Raw genomic sequence first — 13,550 nt, 5'->3', positions numbered from 1 at the left:
TTATTATTATTATTATTATTATTATTATTATTATTATTATTATTATTATTATTATTATTATTATTATTATTAAGCTAGACAACCATGAAGTATTGGGTCATCAGTTCAGAGATATTTCCTTAAAGCAATGGTATTAGGAGCAATTTCCAACTTCCTGCCAACTTCTCCATTGACTTTCCTTGTAGGAAGCTGGTAGAAAGCATTGGAAATGATGATTACATGTCCATGGCTGGCCACAGCAATGCAGTGGTATGGCAGCATTGAGAGCCCCAACTTGCCAAATTTCAATCCAATGGGAACTGGATTTTCTGGATCTGGGGCACATTTCTCAGCCCATTTGAGGTACATTGATTCAAAAAATTGTTGCCCTCTATGATGAACTATTTTGCTCAATTGAACATTACAATAAAACAAGCAGAAGAGTTTTAGCAGTGTGTAAATGCCAATTATATGCCTTTATTCTATCCTCCAAAGTTACTACCTCACACTTGATGGGCCTAAATTCTAATGAAATAAGTAACAAGCATTAAATGTCATCCTACAGTAGATAAGCACGATCAGAATACCTACCTGATGCCTCTCCTTGGAGTCCATGGTTACTCAGGGCACTGCACATACCCCAAAAACCACAAGAACTCTGTGACAGGTCCTCTTCCAAATAAGGTATGATATCGGTTAATGGATGTTTGTGACACCGTCTGAGGAAAGAAACAGGATAAGAATCATTTTTCTCTTTTCCATCTTTAAGGAAAATGCTTTACACAACTTAAGATCAAACCGATATTCTGAAAAAAGAATATCACTCTAATTGTATTGGTTTCCACTCTTGACTGCATTTTCTAAAGTAATCAGTTAAACAATTAAAAAAACAGCATAATGACTAGCGGTAAAATAAAGTCTCATATAAAACATAAAGTGATGAACACCTTGGCACTTGACAGATGATACATCTAGGAAAACTGCCAAATTCTACCTCAGAGCAAGAAGCCAGATTTCATCAGGTGCAGCAAGAATGGCAGGCTTTAAATGCCAGCTGGGATAGAGCTGGCTATCATTAATGGCCATTTGTTTTGTCTTTTATTTTTATGTCTAACCCAAGTCTTTGCACAAATAATCTCTGCAGGAACTAATCATTCTTTTTTCTGAAAACATATCCAAACATTGTTTGTTAAATCTTTGGTATCATGAGCCAGGCCTGAGGGGTTTTTTTTAAAAAAAAAGGTGGCCAGAAGATCATCAACATGTGATATTTTTAGCATGATTTGGGCTATCAGAGTCTAGCTGGGAAGTTCCTCTCCCAATTTTCATTTTTTTACCTGTGGATCAAGATCTAATCAAAATCTGCAGCTTAGTTATACATTAGGCTCTAAAACAGACATGTCAAACACAAGGCCCGGGGGCCGGATCCGGCCTGTGAAGTGGTTTCATGTGGCCCACGAAGCCATCCTGGAAACAGTGAGGGAACGGCCCCCACTGCCTTGGCCCTGGCCCAGAGACCCTCCTCCTGCCAGAGATCCCCAGATCTGTCCCACTCCTGCCCAGGCCCCCATAGGCACCCTTGAGGCAAACGATGTAGAGCTGGCCACGCCCACCCAGTAGGCCATACGCACTCTAGCCACGCCCACCCAGTAGGCCATGCCCACCCTGGCCATACCTACCCGGTCCCCTGAGGGCAACTGCAATGCTGATGTGGCCCTCAATGAAATTGAGTTTGACACCCCTGCTCTAAAACATGATAGAACTCTTTTGTTTCCGTATATAAAATCAACCCTAAGGTTTAAAAAAAATAATGATAGATTGATAGATTGATAGATTGATTGATAGATAGATAGATAGATACCCCAGTATAGTTACAGATGCTACATCCCAGAAATAGCTACAATTCAAGTAATAACAATAGCAATTGAACTTAGACTTCTATACTGCTTCATAGTGCTTTACACTTTACACAACTCTACATGGTTAGGTGAGATAATGAATTTAAGTTTTTTCTACTTTGCTAGCTACCAAAGTATTTAGGAAAATATTTTAATATCATCAATAACAAATGAGTTACAATGGAGATATGTAGAACATCTTTCGCTGGAAACTCTATCAATGTCAATATTGTTATCACTGCTGAAAAATAGCATTATCTAGAGACAGCTAAGAGAGACAAATATGCATTATTCAAGAATCTCCACACATTATCTCAAAAACAGGATGAAGATGGAATGCTGCTAATCAGGATTCATTGTGATCAGACCCTTTACCAAATAAATTACATAAAAGCAGAATAAATTAATACTGCAGTGTCTTAAAGGTTGCAGAATTTATAATGTCACTTGCATTTTTTCTTTGTTCTTAACAAAGAAGGAGCTTGCCCCATCCCCTAGTAATGCTTTTTATGTTATGTTTAAATGCCTTCACACTGTCATGCCTTCAAAATGGCCTTCCACATGAAATGCACCTCATATTTTCATGATGATTCTTGCAGCATAGCATCAATCAAGGTATCTTTGGCTTAGCTTGCTCCATCAGTCTAGTTAGGGAATAAAAAGCGGGAAGACCCAAAGGAAGAAAATCAAACCAAACCAAAGCAAAATTCTTTTTGGAAAAAGTTGCTTGTGGGGAGAATCTCTAAGTTGCAAATTAGAAAAGGGCAAAGGCTTTTCCTGCCCACCATCTCCGTCATGGCTCATATGTTAAAGAACAGTCTTTCTTTGGAAATTAATCTTGCTCTGAAATTCACACATTTATCTACTGTATACAGGTATGGTAATATGTAAATATTACTATTGGTAATCATCATCAATCATTATCCTAGCATTTTTCCCCACAGGTGCAGGGTCCATTTTTCAGGTCAATATTACCAATTTTACTATTTGTAATGCATTTATTTATTAGACTGCTATACTGCTACAATCTTAAGATGTTTAGAGGCACACAAAAATACAGCATAAAGTTTTCATATTAAAATAATTGATATAGTAAGTTAATTTTTTTTAAAAAAATCAACTATCTAGATTTATCTAAAAACATCTTCTGGAACAATCCTCTCTCCTAACCACTGATTGGAACCATCCACTCTTAGTGTAGGTAGGCTAGGTCTATCTACTAGATCCCTATCTCACACCCAGATAAACCTCTAAGCTCAAACAGTGGCAGTTCCTCCTCAAAAGACAGGCCTCCCCCATCTGCACAATGTATATCTAAAAAATATACATGTTAATATCACTGTAAGAACCAGGGCAAACTTTAAATAGCTGGGCAGCCAGGTCTTTTAACACCGGGCATCTTGTTCTCCCTACTACAACCAATATATTATGCTTTTCTGAGTCCCAGGTGACCTATTCTATTAAGCCCCACTGAACTGACCTAGGAGAGGAAAATGCTTATGGCTCCCCGTCCCCCTCTTCCTCACCTAACCACAGATGGTATCACCCAATGTTGCCACTTTTCTAGGCTGCTGTTTTTCTTAATGCCACTTCCATTGGCATTGTAACTTCACTAGAGAAGCTCTTCCCTGTCACACTTGCATCCCAATTTCACACACAAGTACATAAGGGGCGGAACCTGTATCATTTTGCCACTTTCTCCCCTTGTCTCTCATTGGATGCTCCTAAGCAAAACCTCTGCTGCTCTGTAGCTTATTTATACAGTATAACTTTCTGGTAGTGAGACAAAACAAAAAGGAATTAGGGCCACATTGGAATTATCGATGTGATAAGAAGTTGCACATGGACATTCCATGGAAATCTGAAAATCCTGATCAGACAAAAGCCTATTGCAAAGAAGCTGCCCATTGCTCAACAATCATGCAACAGGAACTAAACTTTGAGCAAAGTCAGCAGCTCCTGAGGAATAAACTATTACATATTTGCTACTACAGTCCATATTAGGATGCACTTATGTTTCTTTTTTAACATGGGGTCAATACCTCTGCTGAAAAAGAAAGAGTTGCATTGAGAATGCAGACTATTAGCAAGTGCACATTGTTTGGTGTGGCTTCAAGCAATACTGTAACTTACAGAAGTCAAAATTTTGCTAAAGACTACAAGGGGATCCAGTCTATTGATCTGATACCCTAGGTTTGAACACAAAAATCAAGAAAAAATATTTTGGGGAGAATCCAATTTATATCAATACTTTCTGTGGGAAATCACTAGGCAAACAAATTTATTTAACTTTTTTAAAAAAAACCTAGATTTTTTAAATAAACTCAAGTCTATCATTTCTGCAATCTCTGAGAAGAATGCAGGTGAAAACCACAAAAAACAAAGCAATTATTTATTGGGGAATAAATCTACCAGTTTGCCTTTACAATTGTTACATGGAAGGGATAAAATCTGCCATTGGATAGCCATTGTCCTGGATGTTCTGCTTTCTTTAAGGAAGAATTGCTCTTCTGCTGGAGAATTGCCTGCACTTTCAAACCACCCTTGTAGTTGGGAAATCTTTTCTAACTTTCAATTGGAGTCTGTCCTCCTAATTTAAATCCATTATTCTGTGCTCAACATCCTGGAATTATAGGGATTAGGCCTCCTTCTTTGTTAACACTCACATAGATGTTTGAAAAATGCTATTAGATCCCCAATCACTTTCTTCAAAGAAAAAAAAATACCCAGATGCCTCAATCTCGTAAAATCCCCTAATCACCTTGGTTTTTTTTCTTTTCTGCATCTGTTCATGCTTGTCTGAATCCTACTTAAAATGTGATATCCCAAATTGGACACTAATTGAAGTGGAGTATGACCAATGACAATTATAATGTAATTACAGTTCTCTGTAATTTGGAAACAGTACTTCTGTTGATTCAACCTAATGATACTTCCATGCTACGCAGCTTTCTCTCCATTTCCAAACCCCAATTTCTTAAAAATAATGTTGAACCTAAATTTCAAGGACCTTCATTTTCATTGACTTGTACCCAGAACTTGGTATAACGGTATGATTAAGTCACAAAAAAGTCAACAGAAATAAGAATTGCTACAAGCCTCAGCTTTTCTAAAAGTAGAGTTCAGCTGTTCAATTTCCAGCTAAATTTGCACATTAGAAAAATGCTGACTAAGCTCTTGAAATAAACCAGTTTTGAAGAAGACTGTCTGCCAGAACTGATCCAGAAGTAGCACAGAGTGTAAAATTTGCATTCCTCTTTTTAGCAATCACATCATATTACTGAGACATATTTAGCTTCAACTACAATGCCAGGTGTAGTATTACTATGTCAGATGTCACCTGTTCTATATATGATTATATGATGTTTTTCCTTCAATGAAGAGAATTACACAGATCGCTTTTCAGTATAAAAGTGCTTTTGCTGACTTATCTCCCCCATCTTTCAAGAGTAGTTCTTCCCAGCTTCTTCCTAGAGCAGGGGTAGGCAACCTCGGCTCTTTTATGACTCATGGACTTCAACTCCCAGAATTCCCAAGTCAGCTGACTCAGGAATTCTGGGAGTTGAAGTCCATGAGTCATAAGAGCCGAGGTTGCCTACCCCTGTCCTAGAGGGTATCACCTTGGGTCCTGATGCCGAGCTTCTGCATTCATTCCAGGCAGACCAAGTGCTACATCCCTCCTATTTCTTGTAGGAGGGGATTATCCTGTAGGAAGTCAGTTGCGCACTAAAAAAGGGGAAGCCAAGACAAGCAAAAACAGTTTGATCCTAACAGGGCTACTTGCTGGCCCTCTGGGGTGAGTTGGGCTTCCTGCTGAGGCTGTTGCTACAATTGAAAGGTTACCGACAGCACGACTTGGTTCTGGGGGCACATTCTAATAGTGATACAGTTTTGGGTGCAAACTCCTAGTTCCTGCTCTGCCTGACATGGGGTGGGTGGGTTCACACATCAATCTATTAATGTGAGGGGTTATGGCCTCACAGAATTTGATAACCTATTTTAAAATATTCATTATCCAATCATCCGTCTGGCCTTGGGCAGAGGGTTGGACTAGAAGACATCCAAAGTCTCTTCTAACCTTATGACTTACTGTATATAGGGTTGTTATATAGGTAATAGTTTCAAATGTATCCTCTCTGTTTCACTGCCATGTCCTTAATAGCAATATTAGAGTTTCCAGGGCTGACTCTCTAGCACCACTCCAGGTTGTATGAATAATATTGTGGAGTCCTCGATACTCTCTTGAGTTTGGTTGTTTCTTGCATACCCTTCATTACCAAATGAAGTCAGTGATGAATAATAACTTACAAACATTTTCTCGGTACTATTTTTAAATCAGGGATAGACTAGTAAATTACTAAACTAGTAAAGTGTGGTCTAGAGCAGGGGTTCCCAACCGCCGGTCCATGGACCAGTACGGGCCACGGCATGCCAGCAACCGGTCTGCACAAGCAAGCAAAGCCCCAACCGTGGGATGCAGGCAGCACACAAACCACACACTCTCTGGTCTGCAAAAAAACCTTTATCCACAGAACAGGTCCCTGGTGCCCAAAAGGTTGGGGATCTCTGGTCTACAGGCATTTCTATTATTTGAATTGCCATTATATTGTACTTGTGATAGTATTTGGGAATGATGTTGGGAGACACTAGGAATACCCTCAGTCTAGGCAACAGATCTTCCTTCCGTCTTCCAAGGTCATTCTCACATACCATCACAATACTTCAATAATTTATTCATCAGAATAACTAAAGTACTTTGTCAAATGTCTGTTGAAATCAAGATGTATTACATTTTTAGCATTCCAAGAATCTACTAAGTTAATAGAGTAAAAAATGAAATTATTAATCTGATAAGGCTTCAAAGAAGAACAGATTTGGAAGGGCCTTGGAGATCTCCAACCTGCTGCTCAGGCAGGAAACACTATACCATTTCAGACAAATGACTGTCCAATCTCTTCTTAAAAACTTCTAGTGTTGGAGCACCCACAACTTCTGGATGCAAGCTGTTCCACTGATTAATTGTTCTAAGTGTCAGGAAATTTCTTCTTAGTTCTAGCTTGGTTCTCTCCTTGATTAGTTTCATCCTGCCTTCAGGTGCTTTGGAGAACAGGTTGACCACCTCTTCTTTGTTGCAGCCCTTCAAATATTGGGACACTGCTATCATGTCACCCCTAGTCTTTCTTTTCAAGATGTTTTTCATATTGTGGCGACCAAAACTGGATGCAATATTTGTTTTTTACAAACCCATGTTGAAGAATAGAATAGAATAGAATAGAATAGAATAGAATAGAATAGAATAGAATAGAATAGAATAGAATAGAATAGAATAGAATAGAATAGAATAGAATAGAATAGAATAGAATAGAATAGAATAGAATAGAATCTGGAAGGGACCTTGGAGGTCTTCTAGTCCATCCCCCTGCTCAAGCAGGAGAACCTATACCATCTCAGACAGGTGAATGTCTAATCTCTTCTTTAAAATCTCTAGTTGGGATTTTACTGTGGTTCTTATACTATTATTTATTGTTTTAGCTCGGGCCTTGTATTTAATTCTTTTTTTAACTTTTGTATCCTGTATTTTATATGTGCCCTGTTCACCGCCCTGAGTCCTTCGGGAGAAGGGCGGTATACAAATAAAATTAACATTAACATAACATTAGTGATGGAGCATCCACAATTTCTGGGGGGTAAGCTGTTCCACTGGTTGATTGTCCTCACTGTCAGGAAGTTTCTCTTTAATTCCAGGTTGCTTCTCTCTTTGATCAGTCTCCAACCATTGTTTCTCATCCTTCCCTCTGGTGCTTTTGTGAATGTGGCCCCCTCTTCTTTGTGACAGCCCCTCAAATACTGGAATACTGCTATCATGACTCCCCTATTTCTTCTTTTGTTTAGACTAGTCAGACCCAAGCCCCTTAGCCATTCTTCATATCTTGTAGTCTCCAGGCCTTTTGCTCTTCTCTGAATTTTTTCCAAACACTCAAAAGCTTTTTTGTGATCTAGTGACCAAACTTGGCTGCAGTATTCCAGGTGTGGTCTTACTAGGGTTTTATAAAGTGGTACTAATACTTTGCGTGATCTTGATTCTATGCCTCTGTTTATACAACCCAGGATTGTATTAGTTTTTTGGTTGCTGTTGCACACTGCTGGCTCATAGTCAAGTGATTATCCATTAGGACTCCAAGGTCCCTGTGACAGTTACTGTTTTGGAGCCAGATCTCGCCCAATCTGTATTTGTACCTTTGGTTTTTCCTACCTAAATGTAAGCCTTTGCTTTTTTACACATTGAAAATCATTTTATTGGATAGAGCCCATTGTTCAAGTTTGTCAAGATCTTTTTGGATCCTGAGCTAGTCTTCTGGGGTGTTGGCTACTCCTGTCAGTTTGGTGTCATCTGCAAATTTGATGAGTTCTCCTTCAATTACCTCATCTGTGTCATTGATGAAGATATTGAAGAGTACTGGGCCTAAGATGGAACCTTGTGGTACCCCACTGCTTACTTCTCTCCATGTGGATGTAGTGCCATTGAGGACTACTCGTTTAGTACACTTTGTCAGCTAGCCACAGATCCATCTGGTGATGATGTTGTCTATATTCCACCTTTCCCTAGCTTACCAAGGAGTAGGTTGTGGTCTACTTTGTCAAATGCCTTACTGAAATCTAAGTATACTATGTCCACTGCATTTCGCTGGTCTACTAGTTTAGTTGCTTTATCGAAGAATGAGATAAGATTGGTTTGGCATGATCTGCTTTTAACAAACCCGTGCTGGCTACTAATTATGACTTTGTTTGCTTCTAGTTGTTCGCAGATCTGTTTTCTGATTATCTTTTCTTGGATCTTCCCAGGTATTGATGTTAAACTGATTGGTCTGTAGTTTCCTGGGTCCGTTTTTTTCTCCTTTCTTGAAGATGGGGACATCAGCTCTTTCCCAATTCTCAGGTACTTCCCTGATGCTCCAGGATTTATGAGAGATGTGGTGCAATGGTTCTGAGATAACATTTGCCAGCTCTTTCAGAATTCTGGAATATAATCCGTTGGGTCCTGGTGATTTATATTTGTCAAGGTTGGATAGGTGTTCTCTTACCATTTTCTTGCTTATTTTAATTTTTGTTTCTAGTATGTCTTTTGCAGTGGTTTTTTGGTATAATGGGCTATAGTTTCTTTTTGTGTGAAGACTGACGCAAAGTATGAGTTAAGCAACTCTGCTTTCTCCGTTACCTGTAATTTCCTTGCCATCTTCTTTCTTTACTGGCCTACAGTTTCCTTGACTTTTTTCTTGTTGTTAATATGTTGAAAGAAACTTTTTTTATTGTCCTTGATTTTTGTTGTGAGTCTGTTCATTCTGAGCCTTTGCTTTCCTGATTTCTTCTTTGCATGTTCTGGCTGTCTGTTGATAATCGGCCTTGGTTATATGCCCCTCTTTCCATTTTTTGTATTTGTTCTTTTTGTCTTTCAGTTTGTTATAGAGATCTTTGTGCAGCCATGCTGGTTTCTTCTTGGATTTCTTGTTTTTCTTTCTCAATGGTATTGTGCTGGTCTGGGCTTTTTTGATCGCATTTTTCAGGGTTTGCCATGCTTCTTGGATTGTTTTCCCCATTAGGCTTTTCATCCATGGGATCTTTCCTAGGTTCTCTCTGAGTTTGTTAAAGTCGGCTCTTTTGAAGTTTAGGACATTGGTTGGATTGTTTTCTATTGCTAGTGTTTGCATTATATTAAATTCCAGTATGACGTGGTCACTTTCAACCAAGGTTCTGGCAATTTCGATTCCTTCTATCACTTCTTCTCTATATGTAAGGATTAACTCCAGTACAGCTTTACAACTAGTTCCCTCCTCCACCTTTTGGGTGACAAAGTTGTCAGCTAGGTTGGTTAGGAATCTGTTTGATCTCCCGCTCACTGAAAGTTTGTCTCCCAGTTGGTATCTGGATAGTTGAAGTCTCCCATTACTACTGTGGTATGCTTCTTACATGCATTGGTTAACTGGTTGGCAAAGAGCTCATCTATTTCTTCTGATTGGTTGGGTGGCCTGTAATATACACCTATGGTAATGTCATTATTTTTTTCTTTTTTATATTGACCCATATACATTCTGGAGAGATTTTATCTTTGATCATGTGCATTTCTGCAGATATATAGTGTTCTCTTTCACATAGTGCAACTCCCCCTCCTCTTTTTGTAGACCTGTTTCTTTTGAACAATTTGTATCCATCCATCAGTCCATTCCATTCATGGGTTTCGTCCTACCAGGTTTCTGTTATGCCAACTGTCATATCCTCCCTCATGTACTATTGCTTCTAGTTTGCCCTGTTTGTTCCCCAAGCTTTGAGCGTTTGTATATATGCATTTAAGACTTTTATGCCTGTCTATGGGTGTGTTTCATGTATCTCCTGATTGCTTTTGAGTTTTTATTTTTTTTCTCATCACTGCCTACCTCATTTTTTGTTTTCTTGGGAATTGTGATTGGTTTTGGGTTCTAGAGATTCTAGAGATTGATCACCCTCCCCCCTCAGTTTTAGTTTAAAGCCCTCCTGATAAGTTGGGCCAGTCTTTTTCCAAATACATTTTTGCTTGTTTTTGTGAGGTGTACCCCATCCCTTGCCAAGAGTCCTTCGTGTAGGAAATGCAGTCTATGATCCAGGAAACCAAAGTTTTCTTGGCGACACCAACCCTTTAGCCAATGGTTTATTTCTAAAATTCTTTTTTCCCTCAATGGATGTTGGCCTTTCGTTGGGAGTACTGATGAGAACACTACTTGTGCTCCTAGCTTCTTAACTTTATTGCCTAGTATTTGTTTGTAATCGCTCACTTTTGTACTCAGGTTGTTTTTTGTCTCCTTCATCCCAATGTGGAGGAGGAGGGGGGGTAAATTACTTTTGTTAGGTTCTCAGCCACATCTTTGATTTTTGCTCCAGGGAGACAGCATACCTCCCTGGATTGTTGTCTGGTCTGCAGATGGATGATTCCTTTGAGGATACACTCTCCTTTCTTTTTTGGGGAGGGGGGCTGCAGTCTGGGGTGCTTTTCTGTTTACCTCAGGTGTGAAACTAGCTAGAAACTAGCTACTGTAGTCCCAGAAAACTGTCAATAGATTTGCCATGAGGGGGGAAGCATCCCCTGGAAAAAATGGTATATTGTTTAAATTATTTCACTCCAAATAGGATCAAATATAATCATTTTGCCAAAATAAAGTAAGGTGAGAAGAAACCTATAATTAACATACCATTTCTACCACTGATTCTCAAAATACCTACACATAGCATTCAGTGTCTATCCCAGGCAACACAGACATAAAAAACTAAAGTAAACCACATTGAGTTAGCATAGTGTTTAACAGTAATTTTGCTTACTACTCTGGTTATAGCCAGCAATTACATCCAGAAACACTAAACAGTCCACTTAAAACAATTTACTAACTACACATTTAAAATGCAAGTGCTAAACTAAACTTGGAGAGGAAAGTAGTATATGATTGACTGCACTGTTGAGAATTGATTCTCATCAAAAGGCACATTTTAGGGATCAAACGTCTGCATTATTTAGTTTTAAGAAGCCTTGTCTGAACGTGTTCAGCTACTATTCTCATCTTTATACGAAACGACAGATTAAAGCAGATGTTAATTTTGAAAAAAATTGTTTTAAAAATCAGTCGGAAATCAAAATAGATTTGTTTATAAAATACTAAACCATAGTTTACTGAAGTAATCCAGATACCGACTTTACACTAAGCCTGGGTGACATTTGAGTATGTTTCTATATGTAGAAAGCTGGGATCTCTCAGCAAATACTTTGCGAGAACGGAGACACGACCTAGCCAACTAGGGAAACCCATCGCTGAAACCCACGGCAATCTGTTCAGAACTTCCCGTAACAATCCCCACGCGCACTGTAATGCGGCAATATGGGTTGCCTATTTTATCCTAAAGTCTTCGCTTGCGTTCAGTAATTCGGGATGTAACACGGGAATATCCCTAAGGCAGCCAGGCCTTTTTTCCAAGGGAAAACAGTGACCGGCGACTCTGGAAACGCCATCAATTTTAGCTGCTGCATTGCCGGCGGCGGGATGCAGCTGCGCCAAAGAACAACTCGGCTCCGACTCTTCTGCAGGGCACGTCTCAGACGTGCATACACGGCGAAGATCCGCAGCTGCAAGAGCAGAAACTTCCTATCGCTCCTGCAGTGCCTTTCCGTCTCCGTTAGGCACGGCTTAAGCGGAGAATAATTTAGAGCCGGATCCATCCGGCCTACCGTATTTCACTCATATTTCGGGAGGTAGAAACACTGTCCGTATAAGCAGCAAGGCGAATAACTTGGCTCTTGTTTCTCCGGATCGCTTCCTCAGCTTTGCGACTCCGTTTTAGCCTAACGTCTGGCGAAACCCCGTTTAACAAGAGGGGCGTGGGAACATTTCTTGGTGGGGTTATTGTAATCTGAACCCATGGCAAAGATCAGGGTTAGAAATCAAGGCGGTAGGTAACGCGGTCTTCCCCCCTCGATCTTTTTTGTGAAAGCTACACCTACTCACCAGCTTAATCTGCACACTTTTTTTCGTCCGTAGAGAGGCTGGCATATCCTGCGGAACCTTTCCACTAACTCTTAAGACGCCCCGAAGCAACCCTTCACTCCACCTAGTAGTCCAACATCGCTAGCTCCGCCATTCTTACTACTGGCAAATAGCCCGCTTTCCCTCTGGGGATTATGTGTATGATTTCAAGTACAGGGAAGCAAACCTCGTCTGGATTGGCTGTGTTTCACTAATATTTTAAAAGCTTTAGCTGTGGTAGGTTAAACTAGGGAAACGATTGACGCTATTCTTCCGCCCTTTTTATCATTGCATTTGCGAATGGTGCATGCTCTAAATTTAAGCTCTAGTGGCTGATATAGGAATTGAAACAGGAGCTGGTTGTTAATCGTAGACAGCAAGAGTTTCTCTTAAGCAACAGATCTTTACATGATTTCTCACCAGCTTGGCACACAGGCTGTTTTCATATGAAAGGATTTTGCTTATGAGATACTACCGGCCCTCCGGATAGCTATTATTTGGACTCAAGTTTTAGCATCTGTTATGTCACAGAAATCTTATATTCGCACAGGAACTTCTATCACAACTGGAATACTGTGTGTGCCTTTCTGGTATTCTGATAGTGGTAGGTTAATCCTATTATGTCCCAAAGGTCATATCCTGCTTCCCAGTGCGTGTGGCTGATAACTATGTCCTGTGTTGGATTTTTTCGGTGTGAGGGATTGTTGATTCTAGGGATCTTTGTCTTTCTTATCCCATCAGCTCTAAGCTTCCTGGTGCCAGTCTTTCTGAAAGGATTATGAGAACTGCATTTCTACAGAACTGGTTTCTGCTTGGGGGAGGGAGACTTGGGGCTATTAAGAAACACTGGGCATGCTTTTTTGGCTTTTTAAGATCCTTTGAGGAAATATAATATTCTTCCCTTTTAATATTTCCTTCAGGGGGTGGTGGTGAGTGACTTCCCACAAGAGGAAAAAGGTATTTTGGTAACTTGTAGGTGCAACCTGTTCTGGATACATCTTATCTTGCCAAAAGTGGAAATCATAAGAGAGAAAATATACAATTTTCTAATGCTATTTTCTTTTCTTTTTTTTAGAACAAGGACAGTTCTCATAAAGACCAATATAGTTCTAACTTACTATAGCAGTTTGGTAAA

At 39.6% G+C, this 13,550-nt stretch overlaps 1 protein-coding gene across 1 annotated transcript in view; it reads right to left on the bottom strand.

Annotated features, from left to right (window-relative positions):
* The window catches only part of TMEM94 (transmembrane protein 94), a 93,696-nt gene extending 81,168 nt beyond the window's left edge, over positions 1-12,528 (bottom strand). Inside the window, exons 1-2 of the mRNA XM_081318584.1 lie at positions 12,398-12,528; positions 571-698 (exon numbers count right to left, since the gene is read on the bottom strand). Coding sequence (XP_081174710.1) covers positions 571-594 — 24 coding nt within the window. The 5' untranslated portion in view covers positions 595-698; positions 12,398-12,528. The remainder of the gene's footprint in view (positions 1-570; positions 699-12,397) is intronic.
* Positions 12,529-13,550: the final 1,022 nt, after the last annotated feature.

The sequence above is a fragment of the Vipera berus genome (genome assembly GCF_964194415.1).
Source record: "Vipera berus genome assembly, chromosome: 2".
Taxonomy (NCBI): Eukaryota; Metazoa; Chordata; class Lepidosauria; order Squamata; family Viperidae; genus Vipera; species Vipera berus.
Note: the sequence above shows the minus strand (reverse complement) of the source record. Positions and strands in the feature narration are given on the sequence as shown.